We start from the raw sequence: 25,329 nt of genomic DNA, 5'->3' as shown, positions 1-25,329 counted from the left end.
CCAACATAACGGACACACTTTTTCGCTTAAAATTACAGTATGAACCGCTAAAAAACACAACAACCTCACTGTCCTCTCCACGCCCCCCCACAGTCAGGTACAATTTAGAATTACAAACAACAGCTTAAAATACCAACACCATCCGCACTGAACACACTTCATTGGCTTAGAATTACGCAACAATATTCGCTAAACAAACTGCAAACTCACAGTCCCCTTTTTCCGGTTACCCCCCCTCTGCGCTGGTTTAAAATAACGCCTTATCGGCTCCAGCCGCTGACGAGGCTACGACGCTGTAAACAGCCATGGGCTGCTTTCCTGGTTCTCCGGTAACGTTAGCTAGCAGTTAGCAGGGTTAGCATGGCGGCGTTAGCCAGGACCAGTCGGGATCACTTTACTGGCTGTCTCAATTGTTTTTGCGAGTAACCAACTCGGGTACTCTAGCTATATAATTCAATATGAGTACACAAATGTTGAAATGACAAAAAAAATGCCCATCCCTAGTAGCTGTGATAAATTAGCCTGAAGCTAATGTTTACCTGTTCAGGAGAAAATAAGCCAACTCTGCGTCCTTTTGGGATCTAAGCTGTCTCCATCTTTCAAATACATCTCCAATATTTACCAGGGGGTTGTTACGTCTCTGGTCACGCAACTGTTAGAAACATGCTGTTTTCTTTTTTTTAGGTCGGGTATAATCTATCTCCGTTGATCCTGTTCGTTTGTGTGCTGATTTCATGGCTGTACTACCCTTACAGCTGTAGCGTGCTGGGTTTACGTTTTTACAGGTATATCTGGCAACCCGGCCTGGCTGTCAAACTGGGCCGTTGATAACAACACACAGATCAAAACATAAACATAAATTCCGTCACGGAATGTAAATTTCAAAAAGAAAAAATACTAGCTAAAATATTAGCATTGTTGTCAGAAAAGATAGTATTTCAGTTTAACATGTTTCCTTAATATCTGATGAGGCATTGGTGTCATTTTTGGATTTATTACAGTACAAATATTACATATTGGACCTTTAATAACAGTTAAACGTAGAGGCTTACTGATTGCTGCAGCTAAAAGGTAACAAATTAGCCGTCACGGGGGTGTCTTTGGTGTCTTTGGTGTCTTTGGTGTCTTTCTAGCCTTTACAGGTGATTTTCTATCCAGCCTGGAACTTGTGCCTTTTTTCGGGGTTGTTGAGCATTAAATCCAAACTGTTACATCCAAGATTTATCCACCTGATGTCTATAATTCATCACGTTTTCGGTCACAACTCCGTGCTACCGACAAGTGAATCTCCCATGATGCCTTTGTTTATGTTTTCAACCAATGGGAAGGCAGGTCCGTCACACATTACGCCTTATATGGGCATCCAAGCGAGAACAGAGAGTATATAGTAGGAAAGATAGATCCCTCCAGGTCAGAGATCGTCTGTTACCGTTCTAAACCGTTCTACAGAGAAGAATGGCGTCACTGTTTTGAGATTTGGCAAACATTTGGGCCTTTTTTGAAGAAATGTAAATAGTTTGTCCTTTATATGAATTATAATGCTCATTATGTTTATTTTTGCACTGGATGACTCCAAATATGTAGGAGAACTGTTTTAGACAACACACATGCTTGTGTAGCATTGCTGTGGGTATCAATTCTAAATACTATCGGTCGATTAATCGGTTATCGGCAAATACGGCCCAACCTAGCTATCGGTATCGGTCGACCTCTACCAAAATGTATCTTTTAAGTATGAAACATACAAAAAACTACTTGTTCCAGGTGTATCAACTGTTAAAATTATTTGCTTTTGCACAGTAAATTAATATTCCTATGGAAATTAGGTAATACATTTCATTTTTCATTTCAATTTAAATGAAAGCTTCAAGTTGCAAAGCTGTCTATCAGTACAGACAAAGACAATTCCTTGTGTAATTAGCTATGGAATAGTCGTAGTAGTAGTTACAAGCCACTGATTGATAAAGCTGCAATAATTTAACATTAATAGGAATTGGTATGGTACTGAAAGTACTGAAAGTAATCCTCACTGATTGCTCTTTACCACGAAGTAGCCAATACACTGTAATGTCTTGGTTTTCTATGAACCTATTACATGAGAGCAACGTATTTGGGTTTGGATTTATTCAGTTTGTTTAATGGTCCCATGGCATGACATTTTTTTTAACATTAATATGAGTTCCCCTAGTTTTTTGCGTTGGGGCGGGGGGGGGGGAAATTGGGGTTGTTTGTTTTTTGTTTTTTAAAAAATGAAAGCTCAGATGGGCCAATCTGGAATCTTCCCTTTATGATGTCATAAGGGGAAAGGTTACCTCCCCTTTCTCTGCTTTGCCCGCCCAGAGAATTTGGCCCGCCCATGAGAAAGAGAGATGGCTTGCAAACGAGCGAAGCATGACAGTTGGTCAAGCCCCCCTCTCCCCCCTCTCCTCCTCAATAGCTACAGACACAGAAATGGCACATAGTAAGGAAAGCTCATTTTGGGACTGGCTCTAGTGGCTGTAATTCTGCACCAAGGCTGAATTTCGGGAAATACTTCAGATACAGTATTAGGGGACCACTAAGGTCTATATAAAAGCATCCAAAAAGCAGCAGGTCATAGGACCTTTAAATCTCATATCAATCAATCTGCACAGTAGTTGTAGTGCATGTGCTAAATAAAACAATCAGCCAGTGTGGTGAGCGAAGTTGAGGCCCTGACACCACTCAAGTCATAGATATTAGTGTCATGGCTAACAGCCGAATGTCTTAATCTGAGAGCACACCAAAGCCTTGAGGGTTTATCTCACCGTTTCTCCACATTATGGATTAACATGTTATTTAGCCGGGTGCCTTCAAATCAGGAATACAAGTCTCTCGCAGATTTCAGTGGGGGGGCACAGGGCTGATAAGCAGGAGCTCTGTCTAAAGCACATCCTACTTTTATTCTATATTAAGCATATGAAGGTTTAGAAAAAAAATGACCAGCATTCCCAGTCTGTGAATTATTATGGGCGGAAAGATCCCATGCTTGTGAGTCACAGGCTGAATGTCACGTGAAATTTAGATTTGTTTGTCCAATAAGAATACTGTATGATAAAGCTTTTTGAAGGAAGGCCGATTGAGCATGCACACACTTTTTTTTTTTTTTAGCACTTACAGTTCAAGGTGCTACGTGTGGCATCTTCAGCTGTGGTGTGAGAGAGAGGGCCTATGAACTGACTCAATAACGAACTTATTATTTACATGCATAAAAATACAGACAAAACACCTTATAATATTTCCCATTTAGCTCCTTTAGCCTACATCTGGGAGCTTCCCAATCCAAGCAGATTTCTGTTATCAGCTGCTGAGCAGATTGAGTGCTGAGAGCTCTGATCAAAGACATTTTGACAGCAGTTTCTAAGTGAAATGAGAGCATTGCTGCATGTACAAGCGTGTATCCAAGATTCAAACACGTGTGCAAAATGCACAGCCCAAATCACAGGTTGGTTCCCAAAGCTGTCATATTGAGTGACCTATTGATTATATCTGTGTATGACTGATGACACATTTACTGTAGTCAACAAAATGCCATGAATATTGACAAATGCCCATCAGAAGTTACCAGATGACTCTAAATGTCTTATCTGACCAACAATTACAAACCCAAAAGTATCTTGTATACAAAGATATGAAACCTGGCACTATGGATGGCAATGTCAGGTCACTGTGGTCCAGACTTAAAAGGGATACTTACACTTAATTAAGCTTTTTATCAGTAGAAAACCGGTAGTATTTTCGAATGACCGTGCTTCCCTCCCTCATGTCCCCCTGAGACTAGATTTCTCTGTATTGTGGGTCTGGAAAAAAGCCTGACGCAAAAATCGTCATTTAGCGTCATCGGAGGCATTTTTGCCCAGAGTCTGTGGACTACAGCCAGCTAGTTCCGCATGTTTTCAACCCGCCCATAGGGTGTTGGACTGTCATCTTTACCCGAAGCTTGAAGTGAGTCGAGTGTCAGCCATCTTGGAACAAAGCTACAGCTGTCTCTTTTCAGCAGCAAACTTTTCCAACAATTATGTGCATTCAAACTACCGCACGTGTGTACCACCGGGATACATTGGTACAGATCGGAGAATATGCAGGAAACTTTATTACAGACGGAATACTCGACACACTATGCGAGCTTCGCCTGCTACGGAGACCAGCACCTCAGCCTGTGGTCTGGCTCTATGCCGCTAGCCTGGTAAGGGGACATCCAAAGCGGTGAAAAGCGGAATGCGGGCAGGAGTATGAGCTAGGCGGAAAGCTAACGCTAGCCGGCCACCTGTCCCATCCATCCTGCTTGCAAGTGTCCACTCATTAGACAACAAACTGGACTACATCCAACTTCAATGAGAGAGACTGCAGTGTTTTTCTTTTTGTGGAAACATGGCTGAAAAACAGTGTACCAGACTAGCCAGCTACCAGGCCCTCCGAGCAGATGTTGCTCTGTCAGGTAAGACTCGTGGAGGTGGGCTGTGTTAACACGGACACGGACTGGTGCAGAAATGGGGTGCTTTTATCCAACTACTGCTAACCGCTGGTGGAGTTTGTGACTGTGACAACCGCTAATACTACGAATGTGTTAGCTGAACTTTACGGAGCCTATAATGTATGTGCATTAAATGTAGCCTATTTCGTATGTCGTCTTTATATAATGTCATTTTTATATATTTTAAATGTGTACCACTTGAGCCACGGTGAAAACTTGTTCCGTGTATATGGTTGAAATGACAATAAAACACATTTGAGTTGACTTGACTGTCTCACTGTCTATTATGTCTGTAAATACTAGGCATGGCTTGGGAGTGGACTTGTAGCAAAGCGGAGCAAGTGCATTCTGGGAGTTGTTGTCTTTCATCCACATGAGCCAAAAATAAATTTTCTGGCTTTTCTCGGGCTAGAAGGCACCAACTTCTAAAAAAACTTCACATTTCTACTACATAAATGACCCAATTTAATACATAGTCATCTTTCCAGCGGTGAAATAGCCCTTTAAATATCTCAGCAACCATTGGATCGATTGCCACAACATTTTGTAGACATTCATGGTTCCCAGAGGATGAACCCTAATGACTTTGGCGATCCCCTGAGTTTTCCTCTAGGGCCACTACGAGGTTGACATTTGGGGTTTTACATCCCTGTACATGTTTAAAAAACTCCTCAAACACCACCTGTTCACCACGGCCTACAACCTCCCTTAGCGGTCTTTCCCCTGTAATTCTGTAACGTGTCCTTGGGTTTCATGAAAGGCGCTATATAAATAGTAGTAAATAATAGTTATTATTATTTATTATTATGACGCGCACGTAAGCTCGCTGCTGCACCTCAGTCAGAAGTGACAGAGAGAGATGACTGTGGGTGACCTCAAGCTTGCCAGGCAACACTGGCATCTCTCTCTCTCGCTAGATTTGTCGTTACATTGGCAGCACCACCCCGCCCCCGCTGCTGTACAGATGTTCGTACAAAAGCATGCTGCGTGTGACGTCTTTTGCACATGTGGGATCGTTTGAAAGACACACACACATAAGCCCACACAGAGAGTCCTCGATTCACAGTTGGATGAAACCATAGACTGTATAATATTAATGGACAGCGCATATGTGACGTCACCTATTGGTTTGTGGAGATCTGGTATCTGTCGTCGAGTTTGCCGTTACGGGCGCAGCCATCCTGGTTGCGGATGTGACGATTTTAGACGAGAGGGAGGAGTGAGGGAGGAGCCCTTACACTCTACGTTACGTTATACACTTTCACTGGCAATCACATTATAGCCCCGCCCTTAAACACCCCCCGCTTTATCGCCGAGACCGTAATTAAAAAAATTAACATCATTCTGTGTTGCAGAAGACTTAAAACTAGCGATTTAGACTATAAACTTTCTCATAGACTTCTACAGAAACCAACCTCCTTTTGCAATCGCACGTGTCGCCCACTGCTGGAATTCAGATAGAATGCAGAGTTTAAGGCACTTCCGCATTTGCAGCACTTTGCCGAACCGGATGCGTTGTCAATTAATATTATACAGTCTATGGGTAAAACCTATAGAGAGCCTAAGTCACGCCCCTTCCGGTGGACCTTATGGGACCTTAATTCGGAAAAAATATGAACAGTAGTGAACGGGGAGAAAAAATATTTTTTGATCCCGTTTGAATTGAGCCATGGATTACAAATATGAGGTTTGTCAATTTAAAAGAACATTTTTCAGCCGAAGAAAGTCTCAGTTATTCATTTGACCACTTAGTTTTGTGTGAAACCACTCAGTGAACTACATCTCTCGTCATACACAATTTACGTCACCTAGCTTGATGCTCAACTTGCTCGCTAGCTAGCTAGCTTAGCTCTGTTCAGCAACACATGTAACGTTATCTTACTTGATGTGTTTTATCCAGTGAAGTGTTTTCAGCAGATAAGCAAAAGAACAAGTAAGATCCTCTGCTCATTTGAGTAACGTTACATCCCCGGTACGATACACACAGACATCGTAGCTTCAGCGAGACGTCATCCATGCGACTTTGAAGTGTGTAGTCTTTCTAATTATGTATTTTCACGTCTTATACTTCAACAGTACAATAAACTGAGACTTTCTTCGGTTGAAAAATTATCTTTTAAATTGACAATGGCTTGACCATGGCTCAATTCAAACGGGATGAAAAATAATTATTATCTAACCATTGACTCGTGTTCATATTTTTTCGAAAGATAGGTCCCATTGGCCGGAAGTAGAAGGGCGTGACTTCTGCTCTCTATTGTATGACTTAGGGGTAAGATGCAAGCCATTACTATTTTAGTTAGGAGGTGAAGGCAACATACTCACATAAGCAGACCCTCGCATGCATGAAAACAAAATGTTACAACCTCTATTCCAATTTTAGCAGTGCACACTGAGAAGAAAACAATATGAGTGCAGAGAGACCACTTGGGAGACAAGAGCAACTTATTTCAATAATGCATTCACAACGCAAAACGAGAGGAGCTCCTTCCAAATTCTGCATTTGGCTTCAAAAGAACGGCCCTAATTTCATTGGTGGACTCTAAAGGATCTAAGTTGGTGCCAGGTGACTGAACCACTCACTCACAGTGATGAGGTACGTCTCTCTGGATCAATGATTTTCTTGCTTTCCATCTCTGAGATACAGTACATCTTTTGGTTCTTGGTAGGAATATTAATTTAGAGCAAATGGGCCACAGTATCTGCATCGAATTTTTACTCTGATAGTAAACCTTGTTCAACATTATGTTTACTCAATTAAAAATGTTAGATTAAGTGTGTGATCTATATTTTAGAGTCCATGACATGGATGTATTTAAATCACATAACATGCATGTTCCTATAATTAACTCATTAAAAGTAACTATACGGAATGTGGGGCAAAGGGGTGATTATCCTGCTCTTCTGTGTTATCTAATGAGCTGCTGCTGATTAACAGTGGTAGACCATAGCTGCTTAACCACACTCCATAATAATTCAAACATAGATCTAAATAATCCCTGTATTTGTGCATTTCTTTAAATACAGTGACTATATGTTAAAAGATCTATTGCTGAATCATAACGAAAGACACACTGTAAATTATTTCCAGGACAACAATAACAAGATGGACAGTAATTTAAAGCATTAGGACACAAATGCAGTAAACTCTCCGAACTATATGCTAATAATCACACAATTCTGTAAAACTCTCATTCTCCTCCATGACTAATCTGTCATGGAGACACTTGCACTCTCTTTCCCTTCCTATATATATATTGTATAGTTTTGACACCAGGAAGGGTTATATGGGATTGGCTCTACAGTGCCCTTGTTCATCATAATTAAGGAACATGTCACCCTGTGCAACGCTGTGGCTGTTTAAAGTGTTGCTAAATGTTTTTGGACAAAAATGGAGTTCTGAGAAAAGATATATCAGGCTTAGGCTACACAGACAACACTTGTGGCTTAGGTGGTAGAGCGGTCGATGGTTCAAGCCATGCAGTCTAGTTGAAGTCGAAGTGTCTTGGGCAAGAGACTGAACCCCAAATTACCCCCCGATGCTGCGCCATCGGTGTGTATGAACGGGCGGCCGTGGCTCAGCAGGTAGAGCCGATATCTGGTTCCTTATGTCCACATGTCAAAGTGTCCTTGAGCACGAACCCCATACTGCTCCCTCTGGTTAGGCCAGTGCCTTGCATGGTAGTCTACCGCCATCAGTGTGTGAGTGTGTCTGTGAATGGTTGAATGAGAGGCAAAATGTACAACACTTTGGATGAAATCCATTCACGATTATATAAATACATTCATGATTAATTTGCAACACTGCCCACAATGGCCAAATACACCAGATTAGGGCTGCACGATATGAGGAAAATATCTAATTGCAATTATTTTAAATGATATTGCGATAGGATTGAGGATATTGGAGGGAATTATCATTTTTGTATCATCCACATTTTGTGTCATTATTCTTATTTTCATTGAAAAATATTAAAATTTAAAAAATGAAATGATTATACTGTAATCTGTACCATACAAAGATGTTTTTCTTCAGTCTGTAGGACACGATTTGTAGGCTAGGAGATCTCTGCAGGACCAGAATACTTTAGATACTTCAGAATGCTTTGACATATATTTTGCCTTTAACAAATATTGAGCCCCCCTGCGTTTTGGATATTGCACTAGTCTATATTGCAATTTCCATAAAATTGAGATTAACTGTGCAGCCCTACACCAGATAAAGGGATAGAAACCTTGGTATGAATGCTAGAGCAAAATCTCTAAGGCTGTACGAATCTCTAAACCGATGCGTACCCTGCTGACACTTCTCAGTCAAGTGCTATGGCAGAAAACAGGTCTTTCTCCAACCACATTTAGCTGGAAGATTCACACTTTTACTTGGAGGAAGTGGCCAGTGTTTCCCATGTCAAAGCTCTATTATTGCCAGACCCTGTATAGTGAGACAGCACCCTCCATTGCACTGGGGCTGGTATCTTCTAACTTCAAAAATAGCTTCTGGTACACCTTTTTGCTTATGTTCACCACCAACATCATGTGGCTAAACTACCACTCCTGATCCTGTGCCTGTCTAGGGCTTCCAGATGCTTCTTCTTCCACCTTTTCCACCCACCAATTAATCCTGGATTGAGGCTTTAACAGAGTGTATTGTGACTGTTAGAAGCCTGTGAATATCCTGGAGGAATGAATGGTGTTAAAAGAGCAGGATAAATCAATAAACACAAGTATTCCCTTGCTTCCAGGGTCATGATGTAATCAGCAACAATGTCATCAGTAGGAGAGGGGGAGCAGGCACAAAGTATAGGTGAGGTAAATCTGATGAGGCTGGCAGGCAACTGCAAACTGACGGGCAAAGCAGGTGGTCTGGGCCCCAGTGTCCATTTTAAAAAACAGGATTTGTTCTCCTTATCTTTGCCTGGCTGGCTTCATATTCCACTCCGCGCTGCCCCTACAGTACTTTTTATTTTCCATTTCTGAAGGTCATATCAACCATCTTGCACTATGATGAGATTTCAGTATAACAGCAGCAGTTTGTAGGCTAATTGAGCTAAATGGAGAGTGTGACCATTGTTGAGCCCCAGGAGGGGACTTTATTCTGGGCCACATCTCCAAGGTGTGCAGGACAAGGACAGCAGGCTTCGGCTCCCATTTTCAGTGAGCCCACAATGTTGTCATGCTCCAGTAAGGTCACTGTGATGTCCTTTATGGAGATGAAAAATTAAATGTTCACCAGTTTTATTTAGCTTTGCAGACGCTTTGTGTAAAACATAATTATATAACTCCCCAAATGTCATGTTCACATATTCTAATGCCAGCAAATAAATGGTGACACTGCTGTAAACAATAGCCAATTGATTAAGCCGATGATCCTATTTATGTTTTCATTTAGAACAGTTGTGCTTCATCAAAAGCCCCATAGTGTGAAATAATGGCATACTGTATTTCATTATTTCCCATGGTGGAAATAATGAAATATGCCAATAAAGAGCTAATCCCTCTCAATAGAAGCTCCACTGGAAATTAAGAATTCGGTCCCTGCTGTGTGTTTTCACTTGTAAAAAGGGTGGGATCAGCATATCTTGACAGCCAAACACTTTGAATCATGGGTGAAGGAGCTGCTCAAAAGTCAATGGGGAACAAGTGCGGGCTGTACTTTGGTAAACACAACGCATCAGAAAAAACACTACACAAACTGCCTTCCCCTGCAGTCAGAAGGCAGAAATATACTTAGTGTTTTGCTTATAAAACATTACAACTAAAAGTTAAGTTGTAAAGTTGCATCAACAACAAAGCATTTCCATTTGTCAAAATGGAATTGATAGAAAGTTAACCTCAGGGACAAAAACTCACTACCACGACCATTTGACTGCATAGTTAGTCCCACACACATTAAATTAAAAACATGACACATGTATGAAATCTCATTTAACACAATCATGAAACACAAAACGAGGACTGGCGTAAAATCCCCATTTCATTTGTCCCCCGAGCAGTGCCACTTCACGTTGTTGGATGTTGAAAGGCTTGTTTTGCCGTCAGATCCGAGAAGTGAACAGGTAGTGATGGTCTTTGTGCGCTGTCATCTCTGATTCAGCAGCAATGGAATCCCTTTGAGTAACAGCTTCAAACGCAGCTCCAGTAACTCAAACGGCCACAGACATCTCAATGATGTAGCCGCACTAAAGCCATTGCAGGGATGCACACACGCACTTGATTTACAAAGGAAGTAATAGACATTAGTCACTTGCTCTTACTCCTCTGCTCTCTCACTTATAAACACACAGCGTGTTTACTGACCCCAGTCATGTCTCACCTTCATTCATGTCAATACCATTGATTTTGGAGACAACTCAAGAAGTACAAGAAATAAAGAGAAATGCTTCGAAACAAGTCTGCAAGGGACTTAATGCATAAGGGACTGACTGACTGACTGACTGCCTGCATGCCTGATTGTCTAATACAGTCTGCAGAATTAATCAATAACCAGATTACATGGGCAACCTATCAATAAACCTGCCAAAAGGAACAAAATACACTAATCTACACCAAGTAACCAGAACTTCTACCTTAGTTCTTCCTGTACAACAGTGCTACAGATTACAGCCTCAGAAGTCATTATAAAATAGAATCAATGCTTCTCTGCCACTGTATCAAAAACACATAAAAAAATAATGATGGACTCGATGGATAACCGTCAGAGCTGAAACAAATAACCACAAAGTGAGATTCAGGGTAGTAAAAACTCAGTGGAGCTCTCAGCATTAGAGCAAAGGCATGCACTCATACCACTTTAAAAGCTACTTTGATTTAGAGCTAAACATTTCCCACATGCAGCTTTACTGCATCATGTAGTAGGAGCTAAACTGGTTATTGTGTTTCCTCCTACAGCACTATTTCAGCTGGTTTAAGTAACGGAAGAGATTCTACCGAAATTGTTGATAAGAAACTAAAATAGATTGGGCAGAGGAAACGCCTTTGCCGCCCCTTATATTTATCACCCATGCTTTCACCCTTTATAGTCCTAAGAAAGTTTAAATTGGTTGGGTTTTGCTGCAGGTGGATTGAGTCTTCATAAAATGCGAACACCAAAGGGATAAGAGGTTTTCAGATAATGAATCCCATTACAGTACATCAAAACAGCAGATATTCTTCCTGGGGTCCAAAAAGCATAGCAAAATGATACCCCATGGTCAAAAACCCAGGGTCAGTCTGAAGGGCAAATTGACAAATAGGGGTATGACACCGAGCCTACTTTGAGACAAGGTAAGATGCCCACCCTCTATTTAGACTAATTAGAATCCAAAAAACACCAAAGATCCTCTGGTTATAGAACAAAAACCTATAATGTCTCCGCCTGTCTCACGCACCCAGAGGATCCAGAAATCCTCTCTGAGCCCTCCACTAAAATCATTCAAAATCAGATTATGCAGCTTTGTTTCATAATGCATTGAAATCCATGCATGCGAGAGGCATGCTGTAATGACAAACGCTTAAAAAGAGATTTTATTTAGTCTTCTGTTGGAAATTCGAAATAGTGCTAATTAATAATCCTTGATTCTGCTACGCAATGCACATCATGATGTCCACACAAGTAGGGTCTCTGACGAAAGCATCTGCAGTCCATTGATGACAGACGTCTGGCCATAAACACATATAGCAACATTCAAATATATTTTTGTGACACTGCATGGAGTTAAGGTAGGATGACACATCCTTTGCAGCAGAATGAGAGGAGAGAGATGTGTTATGGGAAAGTCATTTTACCTGACCAGCTGCCTCATTACGTGTCAATAGCACGTCCCCCAAAACAAGGTGATTTGAGAGACAGGAAATGTTGGCCCCCCCACTAACCTGAATCGTGCAGGTGTACTCCGAGTCGTCCAGCAGCCTCACAGTGCAATTGCATTCCCTGTCCAGACTCCTGATGCTGCTGCTCATCAGTCGACTCAGCATCTTCACGGTCGTCTGTGTACGGGACCAGGGAGATGGGCGCACAGCACATACATACAAGTTGTAGCCTATCTTATGTCACGTTAATGACGTCCCTGTTGTTTAGTCCAACACCTGGTCAGCGGCAGCGACTGTGCGGAGCGGCGGCGGTGGTGCATCGTTTTATCAGTGTGTGCGTGTGTGTGCGTGTGTGTGTGTGTGTGTGTGTGTGTGTGTGTGTGTGTGTGTGTGTGTGTGTGTGTGTGTGTGACTGCTGACTGGCCGAGGTCCCACACGGTGCGTTTCTTGAGTCAGCCAAGAGTGGAAATAGTGCTACTGCTGCTGCACTCTCTCTGGTCCGGTTAGACTGTCACCCCTCGCCACACCTTCTCCCCCTGTCTCGTCGCCGTTGCCATGCCGCTCTGAATGCTTCTGGGCGGGCTGAGGACGGTGAGTGGCGAGTTTGTCAGCCAACGGAAGCAATGACTGAGATGCTGCCTTCACAGAGTTAACGACTGGTGCAGAAATTCCGATAGTCTGAGGTTCGTCGTGACTACAGCCACATGTGTATGAAGAATAACGCAGTTGTATACAGTCTGTGATAATAACTCAGCTTTTAGAAGTTGATGAGCGAACTGATAGCTGACATTCAACATTTAATCACGAGGCACCGAGGCTTTTTAAACACATGTAGCCTAGCCTACAATTAGAACACATTGCATACCACGCCTGCCTAGCCTGGGCTAGGCCTACACATTGTTGGCTCGCGGTTTTTGTTTCATCGTGATATTTCCGACAGGACGTGAAGGCAGCAACACACTTTAACATTGTTTTCTCCACAGGTTGATTACCTGTCCTTGTCATGTAGTCAGCACGGCTCTGCGTTACAGCCATGGAAAACAAGAGAGAAACATTGTTTCTATCTGATTAGGCCTACACTGTAGCCTTGATGCCTCATGTAACCAGTGTCAGTTTGATAGAAGTGCCAATTTGGGCTTGCAAAATTGTGGAATGTAAAAAATGTAAACTAAATTAGGTCTATGTTATAAAAGTTAGCATTCTACTTAGGCTACATTCACGAATTTTAACCGGAGACCTACCAGCAGAAGGCATTGATTGAGCTCTTTTAAACCAATGGGGGTTCAATTTGCTCAAAGGTTACAGTTCCATGCAAACAAATGCCCCCTAGCCTGGCTATAGCCTATCTTGACGGTTATCCGCTTTTCCTGAGAGCAATTTCTGTCAGGAGAAGGCTACTTTTACTATCCTAATACTAGCCTACTGCACAGACGGGTCTGTTGAATGAGTTTGAGCCAACCTATTACGTAGCCTATCGTTTTCCGGTTTCCTTGATTGGGTTTCCATCTGGTGGTGTATTACGGTTAGTACAATAAAGTGTGTGTGTGTGTGTGTGTGGGGGGGGGACAAACATTAAGGAAGGCTAAATAATGTAGAAGTATTTACTGTAGATCCTTTAGGCCTACTTGGCCTAAAGTAGCCCATATAGGCTAGGCCTACAACACCGGGCAAATAGGCCTACTCCACTACAAGTAAAAGTAGGCTTCTGCATTCAAAACCTTATTTTTATATATTATTCAAGTAAAAGTAGGTGCTACTCAAAGTATCGAAAGTAAAACTCATTTTGTAGTAGACTTATGTCCTTTCAGAGTTTTACTATGACGTTTTCGGATTAATATTTGCAGGTGCATTGTTGCATTTTACTGCTGTAGATGTTTAAGGTTGTCCTCATTTTTAATAATTGTATATGCTGTTAAGTAGTTTACAGCAATGCATCCCTAAACAACTCCGATTACAACTTTGTTTTATTTTTCTGTCTTTTTTTGTTGTTGAGAATTTGCTCAACCCATAAACCCATCCTAATCCTTCAGATGACAGACTACAACGAACGTTCAAAATCAACACATTTGGAGATAGTTTGAGGGGTGTGAAAAAATGAAATCTGACAAGTAACTTAAGAGTACATATTTGCCTGTGGTGTAGGCTAGTATGCCTAAATCTGCATAAAATGGAAATACTACTAGCCTACTCAAGTACATCGAATTTGTAGACCTACTGGGCTACAGCAACGTTACTTACATTCCACCACTAAGACCACATGTCTTTCATGTTCAAAATCGTCCCATGTAGGAAAAAGACGAATGTTAGTGTTAATAAGCGGGTTTATCAGTAATAGCAACACAGAGCAATAATCTTATCAAAATACAGCCCGTCTGCCGTGACATTAACCCGCAATGCCGTGACCCGGATTCGAACCGGGGTTGCTGCGGCCACAACGCAGAGTACTAACCACTATACGATCACGGCGAGCTACGACGAGCTGGCGAAAGTTTAGGGTTAATAAGCGGATCCATCAGTGATAGCAACACAAAGTAATAATCTTATCAAAATACAGCCCATCTGCCGTGACATTGACCCGCAATGCCGTGACCCGGATTCGAACCGGGGTTGCTGCGGCCACAACGCAGAGTACTAACCACTATACGATCACGGCGAGCTACGACGAGCTGGCGAGTGTTAGTGGTTAATAAGCGAATTTATCAGTGACAGCAACACACTGCAATAATCTTATCAAAATACAGCCCATCTGCCGTGACATTGACCCGCAATGCCGTGACCCGGATTCGAACCGGGGTTGCTGCGGCCACAACGCAGAGTACTAACCACTATACGATCACGGCGAGCTACGATGGGCTGGTAGGTTTCTCATTGCGACAACGCCATATGTTGAATAGCACAAGATCTCAGCGTGTTGTGGTGAGTATTATTCTCCTTGTAGCTTACTGCTTGTTGCTCCTCCCTCATGGATAGTCAACGTGGAGGACACAGAGCCTGCACATTTCCATTCAAGAATCTGCCCACGACCACCTTTTCTTTTTTTTTTTTGATAATTTTTAACTGAGGTAACTTGCAGCACAGCTAGTATTGATTGCACAATAGTGACATCTGGTGTATAAACTGATAAACTGCTGGGGCTACACGTGCTTCACTAGCTCTTCTCTGGTTGGCTGATTTTGCTAGTGACGTTGTGATTCAGCTTCCCGTTTTGTAACACAAGTCAACGTGCCACTGGTTACCAAACATCATCGACCAAGTGGTATTCTAACTGTTTATGGTTTTAAGGCACTATTAAGGTAACGCTTCGCTACACAGCTGTGTATCATTTGTGCTTAACTTGTGCATGTAACTCATTGACGGTGCGGCATTTTCTTATATTGTTGACAAATGCATTGTTTTTGCAACTGTGTCGTCTTGGGGGTCTAAGAATTAGGTGCATGAATTTTAGTCGATGCCCAGAACTTCCAAATGTATCTATTTCAAGCAATTCTGTAAAACCTAAAGGACTTAAGCTCATATTGTTTGTTTGTTTGTTTGTTTGTTTGAACGTGCAGGTTATAATACACTTTGTGTTTTAGACTTCACTGAATCTACTATCTTCCACCCAGTTCAACTTTTGCATATAATGCCTGTGTAATTCTGCCCATATACCTCCTTTATGGCTCATAGTGGAATAAAGAAAGAGTCTAGAGTAGGGCTGGGCAATATATCGATATTATATCGATATCGTGATATGAGACTATATCGTCTTAGATTTTGGATATGGTAATATCGTGATAAGACATGTGTGGTCTTTTCCTGGTTTTAAAGGCTGCATTACAGTAAAGTGATTTACTTTTCTGAACTTACCAGATTGTTCTAGCTGTTCTATTATTTGCCTTTTTCCCCACTTAGACATTATGTCCACATTACTGATGATTATTTATCTAAAATCTTAGTATGAGGATATTTTGTTAAAGCACCAATTGACCCATCGCTAAGCCACGCCGAAAACCGCCACAGGCCAATCGTGTCTTAGCAACCGTAACTAGGCGCAGGAGGTCTGTCAAGCTTTCGAGTGAGGGAAACACGCCGAAGTGTTTCCCTCACTCGAAAGCTTGGACAGTGGTGGAATTTGTTCCCTTCCCGAAACCCAAGGGGAGAAATGCCGGGTGTGTATCAAGCAGTGTGGGAGGCCCCATTCACAACTAAATGTCGACAAGATTAACAAAAACACTTAGCTAGCTACGTTTGCTCCAAGGCTAGAACACGCTAATGTTAGCTAGCTAGCTAACTCAGCACAGCATTGCTTGGAAATAATGACGTTCTTTGTTCATAATGCATATATTTGAACGCAAAATAAAGGACAATTCCGGTGCAAAACGAACCTAGAGGATAATAACAGATGTGTACCCACTCGATCGCTCTTTGGTACATGTTTTCATGCTAATCGAATGTGTTAGTAGCTTGAAACAAGCTAGTGCGGACCGCTGATTAGCTTACAACGCTAGCTAGTATTCGGGGCATAGGGAATCGCTATTTATACCACTAAAAAGGCTCAACATAACACCACACTTCAACGGTAGCATAACGAGGGTCCCTAAATGTTAACAGAAGCATTGAGAAATAGATTGAAGAAAGAGAGATTATAAAGACAGTCGCGTTGTCGTATACAGGCGGCCGCCGTCTTGGGAGCTACGGTCTTTCTAATCTATCTTTTTAATAAACTGTCTGTACACTTACAATTTTCTCAATGCTTCGGTTAACATCTAGGGACCCTCATTATACTCCCGTTGACGTGTGGTGATATTTGAGCCTTTTTAGTGGTATAAATAGCAATTTGTTTTTACTTTCCCTGTGCCCCGAATACTAGCGTTGTAAGCTAATCAGCGGTCGGCGCTAGCTTCAAGCTACAAACACATTCAATTTTGATGACATTATTCGCTAATGGGTTGCATATTATGTTGTGGATATATCCCTCGAATGCATGCTGCAGTCCTTTTTTGTCTTGCTCTCTCAGATATTTCACCTGTTCGCCAAAAAATACTAATTATCTCCTTGGGAATGTCTGACACCGGTGCATACATACTGTAATAGACGTGCCAGGCACGAAAGCTTGTCAGGCGTAGCAACAGTAACTAAGGAGGGCGTGGCTTAGCAAAGGGTCAATTGTCAACCCTCGAATATCGCCGCAATATCGATATCGAGGAATTTGGTCAAGAACATTGTGATATCTGATTTTCTCCATATCACCCAGCCCTAGTCTAGAGAAATGTCTGCAATTGATGTGTCCACAGGTTCACAAGGCATGGCTCATACATGTATTCACTGGTTCCGCAAGGGACTCAGATTGCACGACAATCCAGCACTGATGGCTGCTTTGAGGGACTGTAAGGAACTGTACCCTGTGTTCATTCTGGACCCTTACCTCCATAACAACACCTGTGTGGGTATCAACCGCTGGAGGTTCCTCGTCGGAGCCCTCATAGATCTGGACTGCAGCCTCAGGAAACTCAACTCCAGGTAGAATCATAAGGATAACATTCAGGAATATTGAATATCAATAAAGTTAGAAAAACACAAATGCGTAGTGTCATATTGTGGTGTGTTTGACTCCTTCAGGCTGTTTGTTGTGAGAGGGAAGCCCGAGGAAGTGTTCCCCAAGCTGTTCGACAAGTGGAAAGTAACAAAGTTGACCTATGAGTATGACACAGAGCCCTACAGCCTGAGCAGGGACAAAACAGTGACCACACTGGCCAAAGAACATGGAGTCGAAGTCATCTACAAGATCTCACACACTCTTTATGATATAGACAGGTATTACTCATGCTTAACATGTACACCTATTGGGGCATTCGCACATTGTTTTCTTCCTTCACTTAAATCCAATCCAATTGTTACTTCTGAACGGTTTTATTTCAGGGTTGTTTAAGACTGCTGCATCATACTGTCTGGATGGTGATTTTGTTATTGTCTTTCATGTCTTCATAGGATAATTGAGGAAAACAATGGGAAGGCTCCCCTTACTTATAATCGAATGCGGGCAATAGTGAAGACTCTTGGTCCCCCTAAGAGACCCATCCCAGCTCCAATCATGGAAGATACAAAAGGTACTACGAACAACACTAGATCGTGCCAGTGATTTATCATAATGTCTTTACGGAAATTAAAAACTAAAACCAATTGATTTCAACATTAAACGTTTATGAAAAGCTAACATACAAGTGTAAAACTTGAAGCAAGTGATTCATTGAAATATATCTATATATACATACATATACATATGTCCTGTCACAGATGTGAAGACGCCTTGTTCAGAAAACAGTGAAGAAATGAAGAAATATGGAATCCCTACGCTTGAGGAGCTCGGCCAGGACACGGCAGCTCTTGGACAGGAGCAGTTCCCAGGAGGAGAACAGGAGGCTCTGAGGAGACTAGATGAACATATGCAAAGAACGGTATTTCACTTTCGCACACACATTATTTCTCTCTACACTGTAGAGAGAAATGATAGTCTACACCACTGAAACTCACTTCTGAGACACATATTTATATTTAGACGTCTTCTAAGAAAATCAAATTGAAAAGAGAACTTTTTTTAAACCAGCATCCAAACTGACAATAAAGAATACTTTATTATTAAAGTAGTGATGTTAAATATAGTTGACACTTTGCAAAGCAAAGACAGGCTGTTGGAGGCAATGTCATGCAAAGGCATGTGATTGATCCAGAGTTTTTTATATTTATATTCATAAATGTATGTGTGTTTTCATCATTTAGATGTTTTTGTTTAAAAAATGTACCTGTCTTTGCTACTGAATAACATCTGATGAAATGTTGGGACAAAGGTGTATCCAACGTTTCAACATTTTATTGAAACAAAAAAATTAAAATGCTTTTATATGTTGTTGAAAACACTTTCTACACTTTGGAACTCTACAATAGTGCATACTGGTTCACTGTTAATATACTACTTTATCAACATAAGAGTAAAATAGACTAATTTGATATAATTTAACAAAATATATATTTAACAAAAAAATAAATACCCTGGCACAGAAAATGTACATGTCCCGTCTTTGACCTATGCTCCCTCTTATTTCCATTACTTCAGGGATGGGTGTGTGGCTTTGAGAAGCCGCAGACTTCTCCGAACTCTTTGAGCCCCAGCACCACTGTCCTCAGTCCATACGTCACTTTTGGCTGTCTGTCTGCACGCACCTTCTGGTGGAGGCTGACCGATGTCTATCAGGGGGTGAGTGTCACCATTGCAGTACAGCTTTTGTAGGTAGTGTGCTACGCCAAGAATAAGGCTGCACAACTGATGGTCTATAATGGTATTATAACTTAACTTCCCTCAATGTTTAATACATTTCAACAGAAACAAAAATAACCAAGATGTTGATTTAAAGGTGCCCTGCCACATGTATTTCATTACTTTGTGGTAATGTCTGAAGTTCTACCATGGACTGTGTAAAATTTTTTGTGGAAAAAATGCCTTGGTTGCCTTGTTTCAAGCCATTCTAGTTTGGTATAGAAAGCCTGCAGGAAAACTCAGCTCGATTTCTGCCAGTTGTCATTAATATTCAACAAGCTAACCTGTTTGAATCTGATTGGCTAACAGCTAGCCAATGAGAGCCTGGCTGTCAGCATCCTTTTCCCAGCGCAACTGGACAAGCTCATGAATAGTAATGACCTCAGGCAACATGATGTCAGACTGACCAGCTTTTGTAATTGGTCTGATTTCTCCGCTTATTTCTTTTCAATGGCTAGAGCTGACAGAGGAGGTAGCAGTTCATTTTCACATTCACCACATAACACAAACACATATGGACCTAACATATTTCAAAAAATACAAGGAAAAACTCAGGCCCAGGCTCTACAAATGGCAACAAAAACAAACTGCGGCAACCTTCACCACGAAACATAAAAAGTGTTCCAGCCAATAACTGAAAAGAAGGATGTGGGGGTAGGGGTTGGGGGGTTAGTGCGCGGAAGCGAGGGCATGGGATGAGGAGGAGGGAGGGGCGAGCTAGCTTCCGTTTTGTTTGACAGTACTTCGAACGTCAACAAGAAGTGACATCACCCAACATCGCTTAGAGCACCTTTTAAGCTATATAAAAAGGGCAGGAAATTTGTTACATCTTGTTGTATGGTCCCAACTTTAACATTCTGTTAAAACTTAACTTGGTCTGACTGCTGTGTATGTGTGACATTTGCAGAAGAAGCACTCAGATCCTCCAGTTTCCCTGCATGGCCAGCTACTGTGGAGAGAGTTCTTCTACACCGCTAGTGTGGGTATCCCTAACTTTGACAAGATGGAAGGCAACCCTGTGTGTACCCAGGTGGATTGGGACACAAACCCCGATTATCTGGCTTCGTGGAGAGAGGTACTGAGTCCTTTTGAAATTATTTTAAATGGAAGTGATTGAAAAGATGGGAAAGTATGCTGTTGGAAGAATGGTTGTCATGATAATTCAGTAGCATTGGTAATTTCCTGGATTTCCTGTCATCCTGGATGTTGTGTATTCCCTTTTAAGGCTCGGACTGGTTTCCCCTTCATCGATGCCGTCATGACTCAGTTGAGACAGGAGGGCTGGATCCACCACCTGGCCAGACATGCTGTTGCTTGTTTTCTCACCAGAGGAGATATGTGGATCAGCTGGGAAGAAGGGCAGAAGGTGTGCAAATGAGCTTGCCTCTATTGTAGATTAAGTTAAACCACCTAGCCCCACGGCACATATTTCCATGTGGAGTTTACAGTATGTGGGAGACAGCTGCAAAATAACACCTCACAATGTTTAAGTCTTGATGAAATGGTTTAGCAAAAGTCAACCAGACTAACCTTAAATGGGTACCTTTTTTAGATTTGATATCTGTACGGCACTGCAACACACTACAAAGTATTGGTATAAATGACTAACACTTGAACTCATCAAAGTATGGTGGGTATAATCAGAATGCGTATCACATCTACAGGATTTTATCACTATCAAAGGTTTTTTTCACCATATTTTATTTATTTTTTTAAGATAATTTTTTTGGGTCTTTTCCCTTTATTTTAAAGTGGATAGATAATAAAGGGGGAGAGAGATGGGGGGATGACATGCAGCAACGGGCAGCAGGTTGGATTCAAACCATGCGTCGCTGCAGAACTCAGCCTACATGGGGCGAACGCTCTTACTGGGTGAGATAGAGGCCGCCCCTTTTTCACCATATTTTAAAGGGGAACTCCACCAATTTTACAAAATCAAAGTCTGTTTACAGTGAGTACAGCATGTGTGAAATTTTTTTTGTATAGGCCTTGAGTAGGGTCAGTTGGGGCTGAAGACTAGAAGTTTGAAAATAAAAAACATCTGCGGATGTGGAGTTAGAAAGAAGTGATCTTACCATACCTCTGCAGCCCACTCCTTATATCTGCTTGAGGCTACAAGAGCCACAACTAACATAACACACCCGAATCTCTGCAATCAAGTTGCATTGGGGGTAACGTAGGCGCCAGGTTTTGACAAGGAAAAGTATCTCTGGTTCTGCTGCATCAATTAATTTTTTGAGTCATACAATGCTATTGGAGTGCAATGCTAAATCCATGGAGTACTCTTAACATTTTGTTCACTCCCCCTGGAGGTGTTTGAGGAGCTTTTATTGGATGGCGACTGGGCTCTGAATGCTGGAAACTGGCAGTGGCTCTCAGCGAGTGCCTTCTTCCACCAGTTCTTCAGAGTCTACTCCCCTGTCGCATTTGGCAAGAAGACAGACAAAAATGGAGATTACATCAAGTAAGATCATCAATCTGATAAGCTCAAGTTATCACAAATGATACATGTGCTATTTGAAATAATCCTGCCTCCACTCTACTTTTTATAGAAAGTACCTTCCTCTTCTGAAGAAGTTCCCGGCCCAGTACATCTATGAGCCTTGGAAAGCTCCACGCAGTATCCAGCAGGCAGCAGGATGCATTGTGGGGCAAGACTACCCACATCCCATAGTTCAGCATGAAGTGATCAGCAAAAAGAACATCCAGAGGATGAAGTTAGCTTATGCCAAGAGAGCAGACCTTGCTGAATCACCCAACAAATCACCCAGCAAAAAACAAGGTATTGCAAGAGATGTAAACTAGAGATGTTCCGATACCGATACTGGTATCAATACTGCCTAAAATGCTGGTATCGGGAAGTACTGGAGTTTATGCACCGATCTGATACCACGTAATAAAATCCTTAAGAAAATCTACGTTAAAGTAGTTTGTTTATGTTATAACTCACTGTCAAACTGGATAATAAAAGAAAGTTCTGTGGCATTCATTGTTTGTGTTTGTTCATGTTTCACAAAGAGTTAAACCTGAGCCAGACCGACAACAAAGATAGAAATAATATCACATACTACTATCCACATACAGGGATAGTAGTATACAGCTGTTAAAACATAATAAAATACATGACACGCTGGCATCGGATAGGTACTCTGTATCGGCCGATACGCAAGTTCAGGTATCGGTATCGGGAAGCAAAAAATGGTATCGGGCCATCTCTAACATAAACCTGTATGAGAAGTTCATCCGCTCTGGATGTTAGTCATGTTTACAGAGAAACATGCTTCTTTAACTCTTCTCTTTATCTCCTCCTAGGTGTAAAGCGCAAGGCTCCATCTGTCATTGACATGATGAAGAAGAAAGATAGAAAAAAGTAATAGTACACAGATGAATGCAAAGCAATAGGGTTATTGTGTGATCTATGACTGTTCATCAGAAATCCCTGAATATATACGGTTTGTCTCATTTATGTGTGCCGGCAGTCTACAATGTCTACTTTTTTTATTACACACTTCATTACCATTTTATATTTTGAATTCTGTTTTTATTTTGCATATTGTATTTATTTCAATGCTTAAAGTGATTGTTACAGGTTATACTTGAATGTTTCTTGCCTGGTGATTAAGTTAAAATGTATCAGGATTGATGGTCTCATCATGTTCAAGGCTGCAGTTTGTATTGAGACGAGGTTGTGTCTGCTTCAAGTTGACCTTTTTATTGTTTTCTGTAACTAAAATGATATCTTGCCTTACTATTTTTTTTACTATTTACATTATATGTCTGCTCCAGTGTTATCGAATCCGATTATTACAAATGCCTATTTTATCAACGAAATATTGTCGGGGCTTGATTTCTGTTTTCAGTAGTTTTTCCTGCTTTATAGTGAAACATACAAATGTATATTTTTGCATCTTAGAGCAGAAAATGGCCAAATTCAATCCCAGCTGGTGGTATTTTTGGAGCTCTCACTATTACCACTAGAGGACACTGTAATTCCACCTGCAGAAAAAACTATCACTTTGTCATGCAGTTACATCATTTTCTGATTGGTCAAGTTTAATAGGCTTTAATCTGAGTTTTAGAATGTTTATGACGATTGTGTACACACTTAGCAGCTTTGGTCAGCGCTGAGCAGCAGTTTATAATGTGCACAGAAAATGACAAAAAATGATGTTACAAGCCTTTAAGAGTGTAATGAAATAAGTGATATTATTTTTAAATATTGTTTGTGTGTGTGTGTATATATATATATATATATATATATATATATATATATATATATATATACACACATTTTTACTTTATATACATATCTCACATAAATTTCCATTTTATCTTCAGGGTGCAGTGATTCAATTGAAAATTATTTTTTCTTCATTCCTAAAATGTTGAATTAAAAACAGGCTAACTTATCCTATTCATCATCATGGCCATCAGCCCCTGTTAACTAAGGTTCATTAGTCAATATAGGCAGCATACTGTATGTTGACAGTCTGTGCATGGGATTGGTAGTGTGTGAGCAGTTATGATGAGTGTGTGGGGCACACAGCTGTCCTTGTAGTGCAAGTCTTCTCCTGTTTCTTCTTCCTTGGAGCTGACACTGGTATGAATATCCAGAAGATGATGTCACAACCTCAATAGCGAGCCAGACGGCTGTACAAAGCCAAGCTCAGTTTCCACAGAGACCTGTCAAACATCAAAACAATCTGCTGTCCAACTGTGCATGCAAGGCGTGTGGGTTTTTGGGGGCACTCTTGGCAATACATTCTCACACCAAAGCCATACAGAACTGCCTGAACTTTAATCACTTAGTTAATTACAGATTTATTGGAAATGTTATGTTTGTTCTGAGACGTGATCTTAAAGTCAGTATGTATTCCGCAATTGAGGTCCTATAAACATGTAAAGTTGGCCCCAGCCCCAGAAAGATTCATTCATCTGTGATCAAAATCCCATTTATAGCTGCCTCCATCCCTGTGTCCACTGGTTTGCCCCACTCTCTGTCTGTCCGTGTTGACACCTCACAACTCACACCATCTTGGATCTGTGTGCTGTAATATCCCAGTTGGATTAGAACAGCCTGTTCCCATGCAGCTGGTGTTTCATGTAGCTTAAATAGTAGTGATTTACCTCAGGAGTTTATTTGCTCCACGAGCAGCAACATCAAACAATTAATTCCCGCTTTCTACAAAAATTAATAAAAATAGTTAGAAGAATAGCTATCAAAAAGATCCAGCCTTTACATTTTACAAGCCACTGGCCATGATAATAGGGAAAGCACTATTCAAAGTTCATTTGGAGCATAATTTGTAAGAAATGCTTTTTATTATCTGACATTACAAAATAATATGAATGCACCCAACCACTTTATTAGCCAACAGACCCAAAGAGGAAACTCTTAATATTGACACTCACTCATTTAGGAGCTGGGTTAATCACCTTATCAAACATTTTCTGAAGAATACCACAACATAAGTGGACATGCCCGTGTTACCTATTCTAATTTTATGTTTCAATGTTAGCTGGCAAATGATAGAGACTCTTGCTACGTCAATCATCACGTGTACCTGTTGTGAGGCTACTTTACTTGATGAGAAATTACAGACAGCACCTGTTCATAACAAAAATGTTTAATTGCACAGAAACATTAAACTTAATTGCACAGAAACATTAAACTTAATTGACATTCATTTTTGCTGACATTGTGTGTGAGTCAAGGGCATAATGGTTTGCTGGAGGCTGGATGCAGGTGTTCTCCGAT

General features: G+C 41.2%; 2 protein-coding genes and 3 non-coding genes across 7 annotated transcripts in view; 1 reads left to right on the top strand and 4 right to left on the bottom strand.

Annotated features, from left to right (window-relative positions):
• The window catches only part of LOC120556148 (FERM domain-containing protein 5-like), a 79,447-nt gene extending 65,500 nt beyond the window's left edge, over positions 1-13,947 (bottom strand). Inside the window, exon 1 of one of the 2 annotated variants that reach the window (XM_039795555.1) lies at positions 12,344-13,947. In XM_039795555.1, the coding sequence (XP_039651489.1) occupies positions 12,344-12,445 (102 nt within the window). In that variant the 5' untranslated portion in view covers positions 12,446-13,947. The remainder of the gene's footprint in view (positions 1-12,343) is intronic. The other variant, XM_039795556.1, reaches the window with a different exon arrangement.
• A 727-nt stretch (positions 13,948-14,674) lies between these two features.
• trnah-gug lies at positions 14,675-14,746 on the bottom strand. The gene has a single exon. It is a non-coding gene; the product is annotated as a tRNA-His (tRNA).
• A 115-nt stretch (positions 14,747-14,861) lies between these two features.
• On the bottom strand, positions 14,862-14,933 carry trnah-gug. Its single transcript has one exon. It is a non-coding gene; the product is annotated as a tRNA-His (tRNA).
• A 115-nt stretch (positions 14,934-15,048) lies between these two features.
• On the bottom strand, positions 15,049-15,120 carry trnah-gug. The gene has a single exon. It is a non-coding gene; the product is annotated as a tRNA-His (tRNA).
• cry5 (cryptochrome circadian regulator 5) lies at positions 15,093-23,397 on the top strand. 2 transcript variants are annotated; one of them, XM_039795559.1, is made up of 11 exons: positions 15,093-15,196; positions 17,554-17,779; positions 17,879-18,073; positions 18,248-18,366; positions 18,554-18,714; positions 19,371-19,511; positions 20,479-20,646; positions 20,797-20,937; positions 21,884-22,035; positions 22,124-22,353; positions 22,884-23,397. In XM_039795559.1, the coding sequence occupies exons 2-11, from the start codon at positions 17,565-17,567 to the stop codon at positions 22,943-22,945; spliced, it is 1,584 nt and encodes a 527-aa protein (XP_039651493.1). In that variant the 5' UTR covers positions 15,093-15,196; positions 17,554-17,564; the 3' UTR covers positions 22,946-23,397. The 2 variants fall into 2 exon arrangements, with proteins under 2 accessions (XP_039651493.1, XP_039651492.1); XM_039795558.1 differs by lacking the exon at positions 15,093-15,196 and adding an exon at positions 15,445-15,573.
• Positions 23,398-25,329: the final 1,932 nt, after the last annotated feature.

Source organism: Perca fluviatilis, chromosome 3 (genome assembly GCF_010015445.1).
Source record: "Perca fluviatilis chromosome 3, GENO_Pfluv_1.0, whole genome shotgun sequence".
In the NCBI taxonomy this organism is placed as follows: domain Eukaryota; kingdom Metazoa; phylum Chordata; class Actinopteri; order Perciformes; family Percidae; genus Perca; species Perca fluviatilis.
The sequence above is the reverse complement of the archived record's forward strand: the minus strand, read 5'-3'. Positions and strand labels throughout refer to the sequence as shown.

Bases quoted from the DNA above. Each gene is read 5' to 3' on its own strand.
- cry5 (XM_039795559.1), top strand. From the start codon at position 17,565: ATGGCTCATACATGTATTCACTGGTTCCGCAAGGGACTCAGATTGCAC. The intron at 18,715-19,370 runs GTATTTCACTTT...CCATTACTTCAG, and splicing joins ATGAACATATGCAAAGAACG to GGATGGGTGTGTGGCTTTGA. The intron at 19,512-20,478 runs GTGAGTGTCACC...TGACATTTGCAG, and splicing joins TGACCGATGTCTATCAGGGG to AAGAAGCACTCAGATCCTCC.